The sequence below is a fragment of the Typopeltis vanoorti genome, chromosome 26 (assembly GCF_054136105.1).
Source record: "Typopeltis vanoorti isolate ZY-2024b chromosome 26, IOZ_Tvanoo_1.0, whole genome shotgun sequence".
Lineage (NCBI taxonomy): Eukaryota > Metazoa > Arthropoda > Arachnida > Uropygi > Thelyphonidae > Typopeltis > Typopeltis vanoorti.
In genome coordinates, this window is record NC_143574.1 from 16,485,438 (window position 1) to 16,509,189 (window position 23,752).

Sequence of the window (23,752 nt, forward strand, 5' to 3'; positions counted from 1 at the left end):
TGAAGTAGAAAAAGCCATCAAAGGCTTGAAATGTGGAAAGGCAGCAGGAGTAGATGATAGTCGACCAGAAATGCTGAAGTATATGGTAGTATTTTATGTTATAAAATACCACCATATAAATGCTGAAGTATATATACTTACAGTGGCTGCACTGCATAGTTCAGAAAGCCCGAACAGAGGGACGAATTCCCGATGATTGGAGTAGAGCTCTCATAGTACCCATATATAAAAAGGGAAATAAAACTGAATGAGGTATTTATTTTTCTACTGAGTGTTCCTGGTAAGATATATGCAAGTATACTTGAGAAATGGTTGAGAAGGATTGTGGAAGAGAAGCTTGGTGAGGAAGAACAAGCTGGATTCAGGCCAAATAGAGGCTGTCAGGATCAGATTTTCACTTTATGACAGATAGTTGATATTCGTGGAAATACGAAAAAAATCATGGAAATATGACAAAGATTTGTATTTAAGTTTTGTAAATCTAGAAAAGACTTATGACAAGGTGCCAAGAAAGAAGCTATTCAAAATGCTACAGTTATGTGTTGTCAATGGGACGTTATATCAAGCAATACTTAGTCTTTATTTGAGTTGTAAGTCAACAGTTAGAATTGAAGGAAGTACAGGAAGATGGTTTAATGTTAAATCTGGTGTGAGACAAGGATGTATATTATCTCCTCTGTTATTCATTATCTATATGGATTACATTATGAAGGAAAGTGGTATTAAACGTGATATCAGAATTGGAGATGTTAATGTCAGCTCTTTTGCTTTATGCAGACGATGTTATACTTCGAAATAAATCTGCTACAAGTTTGCAAGATTCCCTGACTAAATTGAATAACTGTTGTAATAGATATGGTATGAAGGTCAGCATTAAAAAGACAAAGACAATGAAAATAGGTAGAATTGCTGAAAATGTCGACTGTGTTGTGAATGGGGAACCTGTGGAACAAGTAAAACATTTCAGCTACTTAGGCACGATTTTTACTGAAGATGGTAAATTAAATATGGAAATTGACAGCAGAATCAACAAAACTGGTATGGTAGGCAGTCAATTGAATAAATTCATATGGAATAAGAGAGAAATTAGTTGGAACACTAAATTAGCTCTATACAAGACAGTGTTCAAACCAGTTTTAACTTATGGATCTGAGAGCTGGGTCAGAAGTAAAACACTTGACCAAAGACTAGAAACTGCAGATATGAGAGTCCTGGGAAAGATTAGAGGCATGAACAGATGGCATCAATGGCAATATCATATTAAAAATGAGGATATTAGGAAAGAACTTGACATTGTCAGCATCCAGGAATGCGTTAGCAGAGCTAATCTCAGGTGGTATGGTCGGTATAGTCACTTAAACAGAATGGGCGAAGAAAGATTAGCAAAACAAGTGTTCTCTGCCAGGTTGGCAGGAAAACGTCCCAGAGGAAGACCAAGATATAGGTGGATTGATATGGTACAAAGTGCCTTAGACGATAGAAATATAAGGTTTGATAATGTTGGAGTCTTGACAAGTAACAGACTGATTTGGAGGAAAATTGTAGATAGGAAGTTAGTAATGATGTAAATTTTACATCATTACTAACTTCCGTAGGTGGTGGGACTCCCTACGGAAGTTACCCCCCTATGCCGTATGGGGTGAGATCCCCCCTTTTCCGAGTCCTCAGAATTCAAGGAGAACCTCCTTCCACTCCGGAACATGTGGGGTTGGGTGGCAGGGGGCATAGCCCCCGCTAGTACTTATATAAAAAATATACCACAGTCCTTGATTAAAATTCAGCATTCATTTAGTGGTTCAAGTAAAAAACTCCTGCCTCTCATTCAGCTTACACTACAGTCCAAGACAAGTGTAAGAAGATCATCAACAAATCCAAAGCAGACTTCATAGGGCCCAAATGCAATAAGCTTGTCTCTTGCTCAACTGGCATTTCACCTTCTGATCCCTTGCTAAGGCTTTTGAGTGTAAAGTCTTTCCTGATGATAAATGTGGTAATATCACTCAAGGATAACGCCAGACCTCTTGTCATTAGGGTTTTCCTCCAACTTCTATAGACAACCAAGGCAAATCACCTCCTACAATGCATTCAGTGGTTCAAATCAAAAACTGCAGCTTCTCATTTGACCTACATTACAACCCAAGCTTTTACACCATGTCTCCTCTGATCTTTCACCAGAACAAAAGAAAAATACTATTATTCTTGATACTAATAATTTTACTTGTCCAAATGGCATCTCTTCAGTTGGGCTCCAGAATTAACACCTTTATAAGGTGTTAATTAACACCTATATCTTATCCTAGATGCTATACTCATCCAGCATCTATTCAACAACATGGAAGCAATCATTTTCATCCTCTCCTTAAAAAAAGGGAGATAAAAGTCATCCATCAAACTAACATTCCATTGTCCTCTCATCTCTGGACACATGAAAGTGATGGAGAAGGTCATCAACAACCAGCATTCTTCACTACCTAGAGATGTATCAGTTAATTACCAGCATGGATTATGGCATTCTTGTTCTACAGCAGACCTTGTCACTAACCTTACCATCTCTGGACATAGGCCATGGAAAGATTTGGAGGAACCTATGTAGTTGTTTTTGGTATTTCAAAAGCATTTGATCATGTCAAACTACCATCTTATGGTCTCTCTCTCCTGCTCTTTTTGATTGGATTGCTAGCTTCTCCTCCCTCTCTCTCTCTCTCTCTCTCTCTCTCTGGTTGTTCATTGCATGTCATGGAGGGCTCTTTTCAGAACTCATTTCAGGGTCCAAACATCTATCATCTATGAGAAAGCGGTGGAGTCTGTAAGAGTGGGTTATCTTTTAGCAAGAGTGTCTTCTTCTAGATAGCATAAGGCATTTTTAGGGACTTTCATTGCACTCCAAATGTGATGGCAGGTTGGGTGAGGTTTTGATTTTCACTTTGTGAAAGTTTGTGAAATTCACTAAAGCAAACCTTCTGCTATAACAAACTTTTTTTTGGGTGAGATGAGTGGAAAAGAACAATTTTTTTTTTGAGGATGGTGTAATGTGTTTGCTCTAGAAAATGCTGGAGATATTATACAGGCAGGCAACCCCCATGAACCATTAACATTATTCACACAATGCTTGTCACACCTCCATTTTTTACTTTTATTTTTTATGGTAACTCCACACAAGGAGTTATTTAGCCTTAGTATATTAGTAACCATGGAGGAGCAGAAAGTTGAGGAGATAAGAAACTTGTTGAGGTTAATTTGAATACGTGTAGATTGTATTCTTTAAGAAATGCATAGCAGGATAGGCTGTTACAAAAGAAGCATTGGAAGGAATGAATAAAGTGGAAAAAAATTTGTTCTTTAGTTTGGAGTGTTGAACTGCTGCTGCACATATTAAGATATATATAGAGGATAGGGGATGAATTACGGATGCCAAATTGCGATGAATAGTGACCATGAAAATATTTGCAGAAAATGCAAGCAGTAGAAAAATTGAATATCTCTCTGAAAGAGTGGAGAGGGAGAAAGAAAGAATGATGATTAATCAAACTAATTATTCTCTTCTACCAAGTCAAGTATTTTTAGTGAGCTCTTAGGAACACTGTGCTAAAATGAGAAATGTATTCAAAGTTTGAATGGAGTTGTGATATGTACAGATTTAACAGCTATTAAGAGGTAAAGTAACGCTTTGAAAAAAAAAAGTGAAAAACTAATTTTTTGGATGCCGAGGAGACAATAGTTGTAATATGTATGCCAAGAGAGATTAAAGATCAAGTGAAATTGTTCTCATCAAGAATTAGGCATTTGCCTGTTTTGGCTTCACTGGTCTTTCCATCTTACAGGTGGTCACTTTCTCTCTCTTTTTTTTTTCTTATTTTCCCTTTGGTCTATATTTATCCACTTCTTTTTATAGTCGATTTCTTTCCATCCTGTAAATATTCTTTACATTTCTCTCTATTTCTATTATATGATCTTTTCATATAAGTTGTAAATACCTAGTTTATATGGCTAATTTTGTGCATTCTTTAATTGTTGTTTAAAATCTTATTTCTGCTGCCTATATATATTTGGGTCCGCGCGGTTAGCCTAGTGGCTATGCACTTCACAACCATATGCCTGGGGAAGGAGTGTCCTAGGTTCGATTCCCGTCGGTGACGTGAGGAGCTGAAGGACTTCCTCAGCCATAGCCAAGTTAGCCAGTCTTGGGCATGGACAGCAGGGTTTTTTCCTCAGTTTATTCTGGGGTTTTTCATCCCGCAAAACAGGCGAACTGGCCTTGAGAACTTAACACTACAGGCCATAGGATATACCGGGGCATAGGGCTGACCACCTTATCCTGTAAACGGATTGAGGTCCGATGATCAATGGACCCTTGACACCGCAAGGTAAAAGAGGGTATAAAGAAGATGATGATGATGATGATATATATTTGGCTATTTTATTTATTGGTTATTTTATTTAATTCATAAACTGATTTTTGAAGATAATCTTTATTGTCATCATCAAATTCCTAAAAAGTACCCTCAGGAGATATTTGTCAGGATGTTATTATGATAGTACTACACAGAAAAGTTACATCATTACTAACTTCCTATTGATAATTTTCCTCCAAATTAATCTGTTATCTGTCAAGACTCCAGCATATTAGATCTTATATTTCTATCTTCTAAGGCACTTTTTACTATAGCAGTCCACCTAGACTTTGGTCTTCCTCTTGGCCTTTTTCCTGCCATCCATCCTGGCAAAGAACCCTTGCTAAACCTTTCCTCACCCATCCTGTTTAAGTACTATACCACCTGAATTTAACTTTGCTAACATATTCCTGAATACTAACAACGTCATGCTCTTTCCTAATATCCTCATTTTTAATATGATACTGCCATTGATACCATCTGTTCACTCCCTTAATCTTTCTCAGAGCTCTCATATCTGTGGTCTCCAGTCTTTGATCAAGTGTTTTATTTTTAGCCCATCTCTTAGATTCATAAATTAAAATTGGTTTCAATACTGTATTGTATACAGCTACTTTAGTCTTTTGACTAATTTCTCTCTTGTTCATTATACATTTCTTCAGTTGACTTCCTATCTTACCAACTTATCCTGTTGTCTATTTCCATATTAACTTTGTCATCTTCACCAAAAATTCAGCTAAATAGTTGAAATGTTTAACTTTTTCTGTAGGTTCTCCATTCAGGATGTATTGAATGTTTCTGCTATTTTCATTGTCTTTGTCTTTTTATTGCTGATTTTCATACGATATTTATTATAAAAGTTATTCAATTTATTCAGGGAATCCTGCAGACTTGTACTGGATTTATTTAGGAGTATAATATCACCTGCATAAAGTGAAGAGCTGAGATTAACATCTCCAATTTTTATATCAGATTCAGTACCACTTTTCTTTATAATGTGATTCATGTAGCTAATGAATAATGGTGAAGATTAGATGTACCCTCGTCTGACACCTGATTTAAAATCAAACCATCTTCCTCTATCTCCTTCAATCCTTGTGTACTGCTGTAACCTTTACTATATGCAGTATGACATTTGCTGTTTTTCTGCCAATAAATCATAAACCAACTAACAAACCAGTACTTCCTTCAAGTCTAACAGCTGACTTACAGTTCAGATATAGACTATATATTTGCTCGATATATTGTCCCATTTACACCATATAGCTGTAGTATTTTGAACAGCTTTTCTCATGGCACCTTGTCATGTCTTTTCCAGATCTACAAAACTTAAATACAGATCTTATTATATTCCCATGATTTCTGAATTATTTGTCTTAAAGTGAAAATCTGAATCTGACAGCTACTTTTTGGTCCTGAATCCAGCTTGTTGTTCTCCAAGCTTCCCTTCCACAATTTTCTTACTGTTTCTTAAGTATACTTGCATAAATCTTACCAGAACACCGTAACTGAATTCCTCTATAATTCTCACATTCAGTTTTATTTCCACTTTTTATAGATGGGAGAGCTCTGCTCTAATAATCTAGAATTGAACATTTGATCAGGCATTCTGAATCATGCTTTGTAGCCACTGTAAAACTTTTATATCTCCACATTTGAGCATTTCTGGTTGAGTATCAGCTACTGTAGCTGATTTTCCACATTACAGGTTTTTGATGGCTTTTTCTACCTCAAGTATTAATTATGTATTCTTAATTTTGAATATTTTCTATTACTGTTTTGCACTGCTTGTTTCATTTAGCAATCTTTTATAGTAATTATCCCATATATTTAGAATAGCTTTATCTTCAGTTTTCATATCATCTTTATCATCTCTAATTCCTTTTTACAGTATTCTTTCCCTCATTTCTAAGCTTTTTTTCAATAATTTCCAGATTATTGAAAAAACAACCTCACCACATGCCTCTCTAGCTGAATCAATCAATGTTTTCTTGATTTATCACTGAATCGCCAATGTGTGGTTCTTATTTTCAAACTCTTTTATTTTTTCTTGAATAATATTTGTGTATTTTAGCCTACAGTTCACCTCTGAAAGCTCTTCAACTTTGATTTATTTTAAAATTTTCTTATACGCTCTTTTTTATCCTACTTAAAACTAAATTATGATCACTTCCAGACTTTCAAATCCTCTGTATATGCTTGTGTCCTCATGAACCAGTGGGAAAACGTTGCCCTCAACAATAACTTAATCGATAAAACTTTTATTTCTTTCATCTTCTCCCCATGTGAATTTATGCTTGCCATTGTTTTATGCTTTACTCTTTTCTCCAAATTTTCTCCAAACAATTCTCAATGTCTGGTAATCATTTCCTACTCTACTGTTTAGATTCATTGTCTTGTAATATAACCTGATCATCTGTTTACTGCATTGTATTTATAACAGTTCTTCTGTTAAATGGATACCTTGTTTTATTGTTCTTATGTTTTGTTCCATGTTTTAATAATTTGATCAATAAATATATTGCATAGAGTTGGAGACACCCTACATCCCTCTTACAGCTTGATTAATTTTGGTCTCTTCTGTTAATTTCTTATAAAATTGTAACTATATGTTTTTTATATAAACTTTTTATAGCCTATACTAAAGGTAATGGATTACTTGTTTTTTCATTATACTGCATAATTTTTTCTGTGTATTTTATGAGAAAGCTTTTTTCATAAAGGCTAGATGCTTCTCCAAATTAAATTCATCTTTTTCAATAATGTGTTTTAAAACATAGATATAATCTATACATAATCTTCCATCTTTGAAACCATTTTATTCTTCTGAAAGGTATTTGTTTGCAATATTTCTAAGTTTTTTATTCAAAATTTTACTCTATACATTATAATCTGTATTTAATAAACTTATTCCTTTGTAATTTCCACAGTTATCTCTATCTTCTTTCTTAAGTATCTATACAACCTTAGCTTTTTGATGAAACTTCACATTTCTTCCAACAGTTATTAACTCTTAGAATCTTTGATGCAAATATTTACCAGTTGATTTTCTGTTTTTTTAATATCCTTATTGCTTCTTTTAGTTTTTCCAATCTAATTAGTTCTACATCCGTACTAATTTCTTCATTATTATTTTTTGTTAATAAATTTGGATCAAATTGTAAATTCTTATAATGTTCTGTCCATTGTTTCTGTTGTAGCATGTTGATTTGTGCTGTATCTCTATCTTTATTATTTAATTTCCTTAATATCTGGTGTTGGTGTACATGATGGAGACAAATGGAAGTGATTGAGAGCTGTAAAGTAGGTGCCCTCCCTCGATGAGTCTTTGGACTCCTTGGAGGTGTCACAAAATAATAATAATATTTTGTAATATATATCTTGTCTTCCATGTACACAAGGATGATCTGGCTCAGCAGGCTACTGGGAATATCCCTGTATGCCGATGTGTGAATGGTCCTAAATATCTGCTATGTCAAAAAGTAATTCCTTTGTTAAAAAATAATAATATATATATAAAATAATGGATTTGTGGCCATTCTTAAGTAATTTCTCAGGCCTACTTTGTTTGCCAATCCACTGCTACACGTATGTATATCTTCATTATTATTATTGTTACACGACACCTCCAGGGAGTCCAAGGACTCATCGTGGAAGGGACACTACTCTACTTCGCTAAATACATCTCATCCTCTCCACTACTGCTACTTAAATTTCCAACTAAGACACTACTACCATCAACGCCATCTATTGCCCATCATCACCCAACAGTATTTTTTGTCTGTAAATTGTGTGTGTTCTAAAGGCCGATTTGTCTGTGTGCGGGATGAAAAACCTAAGTTTCCAGGAGAGAAAAACCCTGCTACCACCTTATGAGATCAGCAAACTCACCTTCGACTGAAAAAGCCCATATAAGGATTCCTCTCGTCATGACTAGAATTGAACCCAGGTCTTTTCCAGTCGAAGGGTGCAATGTTCCGCTGTTCTTCCAATTATGCTATGGCAGGTATTTACTAATAAATATTCTAAGAATTGTGGTGAGCTTTCTTTACTATATTCTTTAGCTATATTTGTTTTGTTTTGATATTTCTCTTCTTTCTTTCTTTTATTGCATTTTCTATATCATTGTTCCAAATTTTTAGTGTTTTTCTTTTTAATGTTTTACTTTTATTCTTCTTCTATATCTTAATTTTGGCTTCTTTTAGGTAATCTGTTAATAATGATTGATATAGTATTCTAATACTTTCTTCGTGTAATAGATATCCTTTGTTTACTTGCTCTATTTATTGTGTTTTATTATTTACTTCCTTTCTCCATTTTGTTGTATTTCTATTTTAGAAACTACTAAATCATGATCTTTATTTTATTTCCTCTGTAAACATGTACATCTCTTATACATGGAGCTAGTTTCTGATTAGTAATGATATAGTCAATTATCTACATCAGTGCTGATTTCTTCATTGTTATTTTCTGTTAATAAATTCTTATAGTTTTATACATCATTTCTCTTGTATTATGTTGATTGTGCTGTATCTCTTCATTATATTCTACCATTCCAAATATATTTATATTCTTTGTTCGAAAAAAAAAAAGTATTAGTTATTTTAAAATTATTGAAAAATCAGAGGAAATTCAAGAAGAGAAATCTTATGTTATCGTGTATTTTGGTTTGTTTTTAATAAGAAAGTAGGTAGGATTGAGTTTTTCTAGAATTGAAATTAACACAGTTACTAGAACTGCATTGAAGAATAGCTTGGCAGTTAGAATTTAGGCTTGTTGAGGTTGATATTCTGAAAGTTTTGTCAGATGAGGAGGAGTAGAGTGCACCAAAATTTTGGATTGGATTTCAGTCAGCTAGAGATCATTGATATGTAAAAGGATGAATGAAAGAGAGAGAGAGAGCTTATCTCTCTCTCTCTTGCAAGAAATAAGACAGCACTGCATTTCTCTGTCATTGAAGTTGACAGATTTATATTGGTCATTCTTCATGGAGTGAAGAGGTTGATTATTGATGACCTCCATTACTTTTGAAAGAACTTGGATGAGAGTAATGCGATAGTGGTTTGATGATTACTTTTTTTCTCTTTTTTTTTTTTGATATAAATCAAATATAGGTTTGCTTCTATGCTGTAGGATAGATAATGGATGAATATGAAAGTTTATAAAGACCATCAGACATTGTTAATTTTGAAGCATGGTTGAGGTAATATTATCATAAACAAAAAAAGATCTAGTTATTTAACAGAATACTGCATGGAAAACTATTACATAAGTTGGAGCAAATGGGGTGACTGATAGATAGACATCAGAGGGTGGTACAGTAGAGTGGAATCAAAGTGATTGAGGGTGACTAATAGAGTGCCCCAGGGCTCTGTACTAGGACCACTACTATTTAATTTGTACATTAATGATATAATGGAAGATTTGAAGAGATATTCAGTTGTGTGCCAATGATGTAAATCTAGGGAGGGCAACAGTTGATAAGTGATGTAGATATCTTACAGGATGATTTAAATAAATTGGCAGTGTGGGCAAAGAACAATGGTTGCCAATTCAATGTTGTAAAATGTAAGATAATGCACTTTGGGATGAAAAGGTTACACACTCCATATCATATTGATGGTACTAATTTACAGGAAATCGATGAGGCTGATCTGGGGTGATGGTGGATAGAGTATCAAATTCATAGAAAAAGATAGAAAGGTTTTTATCCTCTTTATAAGGCTATGATTCAGCCATATGTTGACTACCGTGCAGAGATTTGGTCACCTGCATTTCTTGGTGATTGAGAGGTGGTGATAGAGAGGATTCAGAGATGAGCTACCAAGCTGATGACAGGTCTGTGGAATGTTCCCTATGAGGATAGATCGAGGGTGTGGGTTTTGGAGTTCAGCTGACAGGAAGAGGAGAGAGGACGTGATAAAAACTTATAAGTTACTAAAGGGATTCTATAAGATTGACACAGAAGGAATTTTTCAATTCATTGGGGAGTAAAGAGTCTCCAAGTAAAGAACCTATCTTTAACCTAGGTTAAAGCTAGGTTCTTTACTTGGAGAGTGGTAAATGAGTGGAATGGATTACCAGAGGTAGTTGTGAGCACTCCAACAGTAAATAGGTTCAAGAAGATGCATAATAGGTATTGTGTTAATGGATAGAGTGGGTCTCCTATGGGGACTCCATTGGAGACCCACGTGTTTTTTTTTTCTTTTCAGGAATATCATCACAAAATTATAGTAAATATAAAATTAATGTATCTATCCCAACAAGCATGTCTGAAATATCAGCATAAATGAAGCTTTCTTCGGACAAAAAAAACTTTTAGCATAAGTTTTTTATTGCATGAAATTGGCATTATTATGGCAAGAAATAAATGCATTTCTTCATTGTCAGTTCTTATAATTATTTGTTTCAGTTATATTTCTACTTTGATTTAGGAATGATAATTCCTTTATGTGCACATATGTGTAATTCTGTAGTAATTTTAAGAAGAAAATTAATTTTAATTCTCCCACATTATAAAATAATTTTATTTTGTAATGTGAGAGAATTGAAATTAATCAACAATATATGAATTTTTGTGAACTGGCTATTGTTGAACATGTGATTTGTTAGTGTGAATATTCCATCTCATTCATTTGAAAAAAAAAACTTCTTTTTCTCTGTTGTTTCATGGAGTAGTTCTTTATTAATACTGATACATCTGCCTCTTTATCGGTTAATTCAATACAGTTCAATATTATTATTATTATTATTATTATTAAGAGAGACCTCCAGGGAGTCAGAGACTCATCGAGGGAGGCCACATGCTACACACACCAGCTATCATACTTATTCTTAAATTCATTCACACTGCTTGCACTCACAACATCCAGTGGCAAAATATTCCAATCACTCGCCACCCGCTGAGAGAAAAATCTAGCTCTCACTTCCTTAGCAGCATTCATTCTCAGTTTCCAAGGATGCCCTCTTGTCTTATCTCCACCCTCCATAAATTGAAAAATTCCATCAATTGAAATCCTGTATGAATCTTTCAGAAGTTTGTAAGTCTCCATACTACCAAATATTCCACCATCACTACAATAAAAAAGTGGTTCAGTAATATACACATTGACTAATGCTTCATAAGTGGCTGCATTCACATAAACTAGGAATATTGCATATATATATATATATATATATATATATATATATATATATTTATCGATATAGCGAAGTTATAAAATACTGAACATGTTGACACATGGGATTAGTATATGGATTGATTTTTTTCTAAATCTATATTGAAGGATGTTTCGTCTAAGGAGTTGGTATCATGATTGGAATAATTTTATATTCATAATCCTGTAGTAAATATAAGAAGAACAAAAAAATTATTTGAGTTGTAAGTCAGCAGTTAGAATTGAAGGAAGTACAGGAAGATGGTTTAATGTTAAATCTGTGTGAGACAAGGATCTACATTATCCCCTCTGTTATTTATTATCTACAGGGTGTTCGGGATAAATTTGACAGTTTCGTAAGGAAAAAGAAAATCTTCTTTGTATCTATTAAATTTAATGAATTGACAAAAAAACATTACAGGCAGAGTTAATTACAATACTATCAACAAGATTTACTCAAAATAACCACCATTAGCATCGATCACAGCTTCAATTCTGCTTCGGAACCTCGAACAAGCTGATGCTACAGTCTCCCTGGGAAGGGCCGCAAAAACTGTTTTAATTTTATCCATTAACTGGGCTTTTGTATTACTGGAAGTGCGATTGGTGTCTTTTTCAACTGCGCCCCATACAAAATAATCCATGGGGTTAAGGTCTGGGGAGTTTGGAGGCCAAACATTTGGACTGGTGAAGTCGTAGAAATTTTCAGACAACCATTTTTGACTTTTCCCAGAGGTGTGGCAAGGGGCCGAATCCTGCTGCCATACATACGGCCTACCATTGGCTACCCTTGTTATCCAGGGCTTGACTACAGTTAGCAACTCCACGAACAAAGCCCGAATTCCAATGCCAGGGTTCTTCAACACCTGTTCCTGCAGATTTGCGAGGAATTCTGCTGTACGAACGCAATCAGATCGTCTGCTAGGGATCTTTCTTCTTTGCTACATCCTCGTAGTCACCATTGCAAGTCTCTAGTTCATGCCTGATTGTTTTTACTGTATTCAGGGAGCATTGGGCAGCAGTCGTAATATCCTTATTTTGATGGCGGGCACGAATCATCATGATACAAGTTATTCTCTTCCATGATTCAGGTGGGTTCCAGCTATCCATCCTTTCTGACATCTTGTATATGAATGAAGAAGGGTCCAAACTTTTAAATGAAGAGAAGTGTGTGTTAATACATGTAACTTACGGAAAAATATAATTAATTATAAATATGTCAAATTTATCCCGAACACCCTGTATATGGATCACATTATGAAGGAAAGTGGTATTAAACATGATATCACAATTGGAGATGTTAATGTCAGCTCTTTGCTTTATGCGGATGATGTTATACTTCTAAATAAATCCGCTACAAGTCTGCAAGATTCTCTGACTAAATTGAATAACTGTTGTAATAGATATGGTATGAAGGTCAGCAATAAAAAGACAAAGACAATGAAAATAGGCAGAATCATTGAAAATGTCAGCTGTGTTGTGAATGGAGAACCTGTGGAACAAGTAAAACATTTCAGCTACTTAGGTACGATTTTTACTGAAGATGGTAAATTAAATATAGAAATAGACAACAGAATCAGCAAAGCTGGTGGGAAGTCAAGAATAAATTCATATGGAATAAGAGAGAAATTAACCAAAACACTAAATTAGCTGATTACAAGACAGTGTTCAAACCAGTTTTAACTTATGGATCTGAGAGCTGGGTCAGAAGTAAAACCTTGACCAAAGACTAGAAACTGCAGATATGAGAGTCCTGAGAAAGATTATAGGCATAAACAGATGGCATCAATGGCAATATCATATTAAAAATGAGGAATGAGAATATTAGGAAAGAACTTGACATTGTCAGCATCCAGGAATGCATTAGCAGAGCTAATCTCAGATGGTATGGTCACTTAAACAGAATGGGCGAAGAAAGATTAACAAAACAAGTGTTCTCTGCCAGGTTGGCAGCAAAACAACCCAGAGGAAGACCAAGATATAGGTGGATTGATACGGTACAAAGTGCCTTAGACGATAGAAATATAAGATCTGATAATGCTGGTGTCTTGACAAGTAACAGACTGATTTGGAGAAAAATTGTAGATAGGAAGTTAGTAATGATGTAATTTTTTTCATGTAGTACTATCATATCCTGTACACCCCTTGAGGGTACATGGCAGGAATTTGATGATGATGAAAAAAATTCTTTTGTTATTTATATTTAGTATCTAACAATCTGTAAGTTACTGAACATATTCTTATATCTTAATTAAAATTATGATTTAAATTTTAGCATTGCTGCTTTAATGAATATAATGTCTAAAAATATCTATGTTCATTAGGATGGTGAAGTCATAGGTATTAATACAATGAAAGTAACAGAAGGTATATCATTTGCAATACCTTCAGATTTTGCAAAAGATTTTCTGAAAAGGACTGCAGAACACAAAGCAGGTAAGTAAATCCTTATTTAAAATTGGTATCCAGTAGCAAATCAGTTAACCAAATATATATTTACTTATTTTTCAAGTATATTTCAAATATATACAACAGCATATATTTCATCACATAGCTAAAATATATACTGTTTGATTGTTACTCTAGCAAATGCTATTAGAGTAAATTCAGTTTCTGTAACTTTTTGAACTACTGAAAAATACTGAAAATCAGCAATAAAAAGACAGAAGGTTTGAAAATAGACAGAAAAATTGAAATCAGTGGAGAACTATAGAACAAATAAAATATTTCGGCTATTTCGACCATACAATTTTTAGTAAAAGTGGCAAATAAAAAGTCAGAAATAGATAATTGTATAAGCAAAGCTGGTATGATGGGGAGTTAGTTGAATGAATTTATATGGAATAAAAGAGAAATTAACCAAAACATTAAACTAGTAGTATACAAGATAGTGTTCAAAACTGTTTTTTTGACATATGGATCTGAGAGTCGGATTAGAAATAAAGCAGATGATCAAAAACTTGATTCTGTAGATATGAAATCTGGAAACAAATTAGGAGAGTGAATAAATGCCATCACTAGTGACATTGTATTAAAAAGGAAGATATTAAGAAGGAAAGTTGACATATATTGCTAGCATTCAAGAATGTGTGAGTAGAGCTAATCTGAGGTGGTATGCCCACGTAAATAAAACGAGGAAAAGTTGGCAAAGTAGGTGTTTGACACCAAGATAGTAGGGGGAAAAAAATCAACTGAAAGACCGAGATCCAAAGGCCTTAGAAGAACTAAAATATGATGTCTGACAATAGTAGAGTCTTGACAAATAACACAATCTGCAATCTGTTCACTCTCCTAAGTTTTCTCAGAACTTTCATATCTGGTTTCTAGTCTTTCATCAATTGATTGATTTCTTACCTAACTCTCAGATCCATAAGTTCAAATAACAAAGAAATCAGTCATTCTGTATAAATTTATTCAGTTGACTGCCTACTATGCCAGCTTTACTTATTCAGTTATTTCTTTGTATATTTAATTTGCCACTAAAGATGTTTACTTGTTTGTTTGTTTTGTAAGTTCTCCATTGAGAATGCAATTAAGGTTTTCCATGTTTATTTATTAAGATGGCCTATTTTCATAGTTTTTGTCTTTTTGTTGCCAATTTTCATGACAAATTTGTTACAGCTCTTATTCAGTTTAGTTAAAGAATTCTGGAGACTAACTTATGCAGGATTTGTTTAGGAGTATGGCATTATCTGCATAGAGTGAAAGAACTGAGTGTGATGTCTCTAGGTTTTTAATGTCGCTTTCTTTCATAATGTGATCTGTATAGAAGAGAAAGAGTATCCTTGTCTTGTGCTTGATTTTACATTAAAATACCTTCCTGTATTTTCTTCGGTTCTAATTGCTGACTTAAAACTTTAATATAGACATGTATTCCTCTGTATAATGTTCCATTTAGACACTAGACTGGGGTAAATGGGGCAATAAACCAGTTCAACATGAATTGGTTGAACTGGTTTATTGATTAGCTTTGCTTATTCTGAGGTCTCTCTAAATATTTGCCTAAAAACAGTTCTTAAATAACTGAAATATTTTACTTGATCAATAGGTTCTCTATTGAGAATGCATCTGATGTTTTATATTAAAGTAAGTTTCTTGACTTACATATGTAACAAAAATTATATAGAATTTGTTCAAAAACTACAATATATTTCATCCAACATTATGTGGCCATCATCAAGGAGATGGACTGCTAACTACATTCAAAAGATGAATCAAAATAATGAGTCATAAATTGTGCGTGAGCTCATATCACAGTTGCGATATGATTTTAAGTTGCACAGATTAAAATAATTAATTTAAAAAAATAACAAAACACTTGTGAACAATTAATAGTGATCACTTCCTAAAACTTGGATATTGGCATACAGTCTGATCAGTTCAGATTTCGATGATTTCTTTGCACTTCACATGTTTCAAGGAAAGGTGATCAAATTTGAACTTGCTGGAGTGAAGAAGTTATGTCTGGTTCCAAAGAACTCTGTGCCTAGTGTCAATAGCTTGAGAAGCAAGGCTAGACTTTTCAGATTCGAAAATGTAATAGTCTTGACATTCTTGAATTCTAATCACAGTAGAATAGCTAGTCTGTCCAGAATAGGAAAGATGACATGAACAGGATACTTGAAAAACACATGGTAAGCAAAGAGGTGGTAATGTATCCTTTGTTGATGGTAGAAAGGAAGACACTTTCTGAGCTGGTTTGAAGGAGGAAGCATATAGATTGAATTTAAATTATCAGTAATTTTTTGAATGATAGTTTTGTGGTATCCATCACATATCAGATTGCTTTTAATTTTATTCATTTCATCCAGCAAAAGGGGATCAGATGAGCTCTGTGTATGAGACTTGATAATACCCATTTTTTGTGATGATTGATGGTGGGAGGATGAGTGACTGTATCTGTTAGTAAAGCTGACTTTTGATAAACTGAAAATTTGACCTGTGGGATTCTTAATTATTATGGTATCCAAAAAGGTTAGTTGGTTGTTGGATTCACATTCAATAGTGAATTTGATACCGGAGTACAAGGAGTTTTTTCCCTCCAGGAACTGAAGTAATTCTGATTCAGTGTGGGACCAGGTTGCAAATATATCATCAACAAAATGTAAAATGAACTCCTTGTACTCTTGTATCAAGTTCACTATTGAATGTAAATCCAATAACCAACTACCCTTTTTTGGATGCCATAATAATTTGTAATCCTACAAGTCATGTTGAATTTTCAATTTAATGGAAGCCAACCTTTACTGACAGATACATTCACTTATTCCTTCCACCATCATTTATCACAAAAAAATGAGTTATATTAAGAATCTTATACACAGAGTTCATCTGATCTGCTTTTCTGATCCCCTTTTGTTAGATGAACTGAATAAAATTAAAAGCAATCTGATATGTAATGGACATCACAAAACTACCATTTAAAAAATTATTGATAATTATCATCCTTCTACCAGACTACAATCCAATGTGAAAAGAATTTCAATACTCTACCTTAAAAGAACCTTGCAACAAATAGCAAGAATTCTTCGTAAATTCAACATATATGTCCTTCGGGGGTGCTTAAGGGTCAAAGCTGTATAACTGAGAGGAGACCTCCACATAGCCTTTAAAGGAATGCGGAGAACCGACCAGGGCTTCTGACCTAATGTCCAATCCTCACCTTCTCGTGGTGCACCCTGTTGGGTATCTACTTTGATACTGAACAAACGAGGATGGGCTGGCAATTTGGGATTTAGCCGACCAAATTGTATTCTTATTGGTTAAACCAAAATAAAAAATGATGGTACAACATGACAAAATTTCATGCCGGCTGGGGCGTCGCCCGGTTAAACAAGGCCCCCGTTGTTTTCGCCAGGGAACCAGGGTGAACAGCGAAAAGTCAGCTACTGGAACAAATCTGAAAACAAACCCCAACTCAACATCACCAGAGTTAAAGATCGGTACTATCAACGTAAGAAGTCTGAATGGCAAAGAAATGGAGCTAGCTGAGGAATTAGATAAGTACCAGATCGACATAATAGGGGTGACTGAAACAAAAAAGACCAAAACTGGTGAGATCTTTCTGAGCAATAAATACAAAATGTTATATTCAGGCAATAACAATCAAGGAAAAGAAGGAGTAGCCATAGTATTCAACACAAAATACGAGGCTAATCTTCTTGAATGGCGGTCAGTCTCAAGTAGAGTAATGTGGGCAAATATGAGAATGGGGAACTGGACAATGAGACTTATTTGTGCCTATGGTCCCACAGAAGGTTCTACTAAGGTAGAAGTGGAGGAATTTTTTGAGGCTTTAGAAAAAGCAACTGACACAATGAAAAAGGAAAAGTTGGTCCTTGTTGGGGATCTAAATAGTAGAGTAGGAAATGATTGTGAGACATACAAAAATATTTTGGGAAAATTTGGAGAAAAGAGCAAAGCTAATAATAATGGCAAATATCTGTTGGATTTCTGCTCAGGACATGGACTGGTTATTACTAACACCATGTTCCAACATAAAAATGTGCACAAATTCACATGGAGAGAAGAGGCTAGGAATAAGAAAAGTCTCATTGACTATGTTATTGTAGATAGTGATGTTTTCTCCCTGGTGCAGGACACCAGAGTGTACAGAGGATTTGAAATTGGAAGTGATCACTATTTAGTCTTGAGCAGAATAAAATTGAATTTCATATTGAAAAGAATAACATGTAAGAAAGTTTTAAAGCGAATAAAAGTTGAGCAGCTCTCAGATGTAAACTGTAGACTAAAATACAGAAATATTATTGAAAAGAAAATGAAAGAGTTTGAGAACAGGAATCAAACCTTGGAGATTCAGTGGCAAACTCTGAAGGAAACATTGATTGATTCTGCCAGAGAGGCATGTGGTGAGGTTGTGTGCAAAGATAAAAAAATCAGAACTCCCTGGTGGACACAGGAAGTTAAAGAGACAGTGAAGGAAAAGAAGAAAGCATATCAAAAGTTCCTGGCAAATAAGTCAGCTTTTACTCTTACAGAATACAGAGACAAATGTAAGAAAGCTAAACAGTGTGTAAAACTAGCTAAACAAAAGTCATGGGAGGACTTTGGCAAGAATATAGAAAATAAATATCAAGAAGGTGGCAAAATATTCTGGAGGTTGTTGAAGAAGCTTAGGAATGGAGGAAAGAGTGCTGTAAAAGGAATTAGAGATGATAAAGGGGAAATGAAAACAGGAGAAAAAGATATCCTTGAAGTATGGAGTAATTACTTTGAAAAACTGCTAAATGAAACAAGCAGTGATGACAGCACAGTGATAAAAAACACTGACCAGGCATGCAGTCAGGAATACATATCTATACTTGAAGTAGAAAAAGCCATCAAAGGCTTGAAATGTGGAAAGGCAGCAGGAGTAGATGATATTCGACCAGAAATGCTGAAGTATGGTGGTATAAGAGTCTTACAGTGGTTGCACTGCATAGTTCAGAAAGCCTGGACAGAGGGACGAATTCCCGATGATTGGAGTAGAGCTCTCATAGTACCCATATATAAAAAGGGAAATAAAACTGAATGTGAGAATTACAGAGGTATTTCCCTACTGAGTGTTCCTGGCAAGATCTATGCAAGTATACTTGAGAAACGGTTGAGAAGAATTGTGGAAGAAAAGCTTGGTGAAGAACAAGCTGGATTCAGGCCAAATAGAGGCTGTCAGGATCAGATCTTCACTTTACGACAAATAGTCGAGAAAGCATGGGAATATAACAAAGACCTGTATTTAAGTTTTGTCGATTTGGAAAAGGCATATGACAAGGTGCCAAGAGAGAATCTATTCAATACGCTGCAGTTATATGGTGTCAATGGGGCATTATATCAAGCAATACTTAGTCTTTATTTGAGTTGTGAGTCAGCAGTTAGAATTGAAGGAAGTACAGGAAGATGGTTTAATGTTAAATCTGGTGTGAGACAAGGATGTACATTATCCCCTCTGTTATTCATTATCTATATGGATCACATTATGAAGGAATGTGGTATTAAACCTGATATCAAAATTGGAGATGTTAATGTCAGCTCTTTGCTTTATGCGGATGATGTTATACTTCTAAATAAATCCGCTACAAGTCTGCAAGATTCTCTGACTAAATTGAATAGCTGTTGTAATAGATATGGTATGAAGGTCAGCAATAAAAAGACAAAGACAATGAAAATAGGCAGAATCATTGAAAATGTCAACTGTGTTGTGAATGGAGAACCTGTGGAACAAGTAAAACATTTCAGCTACTTAGGCACAATTTTTACTGAAGATGGTAAACTAAATATAGAAATAGACAACAGAATCAGCAAAGCTGGTATCGTGGGAAGTCAATTGAATAAATTCATATGGAATAAGAAAGAAATTAGTCGGAACACTAAATTAGCTGTATACAAGACTGTGTTCAAACCAATTTTAACTTATGGATCTGAGAGCTGGGTCAGAAGTAAAACACTTGACCAAAGACTAGAGACCGCAGATATGAGAGTCCTGAGAAAGATTAGAGGCGTGAACAGATGGCATCAATGGCAATATCATATTAAAAATGAGGATATTAGGAAAGAACTTGACATTGTCAGCATCCAGGAATGCGTTAGCAGAGCTAATCTCAGATGGTATGGTCACCTAAATAGAATGGGAGAGGAAAGATTAGCAAAACAAGTGTTCTCTGCCAGGTTGGCAGGAAAACGACCCAGAGGAAGACCAAGATATAGGTGGATTGATACGGTACAAAGTGCCTTAGACGATAGAAATATAAGATCTGATAATGTTGGAGTCTTGACAAGTAACAGACTGATTTGGAGGAAAATTGTAGATAGGAAGTTAGTAATGATGTAATTTTTTCATGTAGTACTGTCATATCCTGTACACCCCCTTGAGGGTACATGGCAGGAATTTGATGATGATGATGATGATGTCCTTCGAACCCGCATGGGAACTGTCTTCTTTCTTGCTATCAACAAAGGATGGCAGAAAACTCCTTCATTACCAGGTGTCTATCAAGTATCCTGCTCATGTCATTTTTCTTATTTTTTACAGACTTGTTGTTCTGCCTTGATTAGAATTGAAGAACATCAAGACTATATTACATTTTTGGAATATGACAAGTCTGGCCATGCTTTTCACACTATTAACACTAGGCACAGAGTTCTTTGGAACCAGACAAAAAAGCTTTCACTCAAGCAAGTTCATATTCCATCGTCTTTTCCTTGAAATGTGAAATGCTAAAAATCATCCGAACCTGAACCATTCAGACTGTATGGCAATTTTGAAGTTTTAGATAGTGATCACTGTTAATTGTTCATAAGTTTTTTTTTTAATCTATGCAACTTGCTACAATTGTGCCTTGTGACTTTAATAGTTTATTATCATATACTTCAGCTGCGACCAAGACATTAGCTAATAGATGCATGATTTATGGCCTGTTATTTTAATTTATCTTTTGAATGTAATTAGCAGTGTATCTTCTTGATGATGATGTCCACATAATGTTGGATGAAATATATTGGAGTTTTTAATTTTTGTTATATGCACAAGCCGTGAAACTTACTCTAATGTGTGTGTAGTGCATATGTTCGAGTAAAGCTATTGATGGTTTCTGTGTTACTGTTTTTTTCCTAGTTTTTTTTTTTTTGTCTTTTATTGCTGATTTTCATGCCAAATTTGTTGTAGCTGTTATTCATTTAGTTAAAGAATTCTGGAGACTCACATTAGAGCATCATATCATCTGCATCAAGCAAAAAGTTGTTTGATATCTCTGATTCTAATATCAGGTTTAATGCCACTTTCTTTCATAATACAATCCATCTGAATGATGAATTAGGTATAACATCCTATTAATAATAAGTATAGGATGTTATAACATCAGGTATAACATCCTATACTTATTATTAATAGGATCTCACATCCTTTTACCTTCTTTGTCTCAGTAATGATAATTATCTCACATGGTACTTTTCTAGTTTTTCACGTTCAATTTCTTTTCCATTAGCACCTTTTATGTTAATGGACCTTGAGACTTATTTGTGCCTATGGTCTCACAGAATGTTCTGGTAAGGAAGAAGTAGAGGAATTTTTTTTGAGGCATTAGAGAAGAGAACTGACACAACGAAAAAGGAAAAGTTGGTCCTTGTTGGAGATCTAAATGCAGCATAGGAAATGATCACCAAACATAGAAATGTTTTGGGGAAATTTGGAGAAAAGAGCAAAGCTAATAATAATGGTAAGAACTAGTGGATTTCTGTGCAGGACATCGACTAATTACTACTAACACCATGTTCCAACATAAAAATATGCACAAATTCACATGGAGAGAAGATGAAAGAAATAAAAAGTCTTATGACTGTGTTATTGTTGAGAGCAATGTTTTTCCACTGGTTCAGGACAGAAGAATATACAGAGGATTTGAAACTAGAAATGATCATCATTTAGTTTTGAGCAGGATAAAATTGAATATCACATTGAAAAGAAGTGTGTATAAGAAAATTTTCAAACAAATCAAAGTTGAGCAGTTGTCAGATTTGAACTCTAGACTGCAGAAATTATTCAAGAAAAAATTAAGCAGTTTGAAAACAAGAACAAAACCAAATGCTTGAGAAAAAGGCTAAGAAAAATTGTGGAATGGAAGCTTGGAGAAGAACTACCTGGATACAGGCAAAATACAGGTTGTCAGAATCAGATTTTCACTTTAAGACAAATAGTTGTGAAATCATGATAATATAACAAAGATCTGTATTTGTTATAAGTTTTGTTATGACAAGATGCCAAGAAAAAAGCTGTTCAGAATATTACAGTTATATGGGGTGAATGGGACATTATATTATATTAAGCAGTACATAGTCTTCAGTTCTAACTGCTGACGACTTACTGTGGTAAATCAGCAGTTAGAACTGAAGGAGGCACATGAAGATAGTGTGATGTTAATTCAGGTGTGAAACAACAGTGCACATTATCTCAACTGATATTCATCATCTGTATGGATCACATTATTAAGGAACATAGCATTAAAACTGATATCAAATTGGATATGTTAAATTTCATTTTTACTTTTATGCAGTTAATGTTATATCCCTTAGTAATTTCAGTACAAGGCTGCTGGAATCTCTGATTAAACTAAATAACTGCTGTAATAAATTTGGCATGAAAATCAGTATTTCAGCTATTTAATCACAATTTTTAGTGAAGATGGCAAATTAATATGGAAATAGACTACAGAATTAGCAAAGGCGGTACGATAGGAAGGCAACTGAATGAGTTTATGTGAAATAAGAGAAAAATTAGTCAAAACATTAAACTAGCTGTATACAAGACAGTGTTCAAACCAATTTTAACTTATGGATTGGGTTAGAAATAAAACACTTGACCAAAAACTGGAGAACAAGATATGAGAGTTCTGAGAAAGATTAGGAGAATGAACACATGGCATCATTGGTGATGTCATATTAATAATGAGGATGTTAGGAATGAACTTGCCATTGCTAATATTCAGGAATGTGTTAGCAGAGCTAATCTTAGATGGAATGGCCTCTTAAATAAAATGGGAAGGAATGATTAGCAAAACAAGTGTTTTTTGCCATTTTGGCAGGAGGAAGACCAAGATCGCACATACTGGCTGCTGAAGTAGAAACCTTTACGCAACGTATATTGTTCTAGGCAACTATTTAAGAATGCTGTTGATCAGTAATTGTCAATAATGTTGATCACAATGGGGAAAAACAAAGGATCTTTTGGAGTTTGATGATGAAGGGCTTATTGCGGGTGCCTGTTTGGCTGGAGCTGTGACTTTGAAAACAGCCGAGTTGACTGGTTTCTCGTGAGGTGAGATATACCAGGTGTTTAATTAGTGGAAAAATAACTACCACATTGCTTGTCTAAGCAGTGTAGCTATGGTCCTGAAATAGTCTGTCAGGAACAAGATTGCTATTGTTTGAGAAGGCTGGTATGGACAAACAGAACTTGCTGTGTATGTACAGCAGTTGACCAAAGCATTTAATAAAAGCTGTTCTCGACCCATATCTCATTGAACTATGTGCAGGGAATTGAAGAGGATTGATATTGGCAGTTACATGCCTATATGGAAACCACTGATTTCTGCAAAGAACCAGAAAGTTCGTCTACAGTGATGTCAGGAACACCATGACCGGACACTGGAAGACTGCGAAAATGTCATGTGGTCTGACGAGTTGTGGTACACCTTGTACCGCCAAACTCTCTAC

General features: G+C 34.6%; 1 protein-coding gene across 1 annotated transcript in view; it reads left to right on the forward strand.

Moving 5' to 3' along the window:
• The window catches only part of HtrA2 (HTRA2-related serine protease), an 81,459-nt gene that overhangs the window by 11,115 nt on the left and 46,592 nt on the right, over window positions 1-23,752 (forward strand). Inside the window, exon 4 of the mRNA XM_090414953.1 lies at window positions 13,873-13,984. Within this exon, the coding sequence (XP_090271079.1) occupies window positions 13,873-13,984 (112 nt within the window). The remainder of the gene's footprint in view (window positions 1-13,872; window positions 13,985-23,752) is intronic.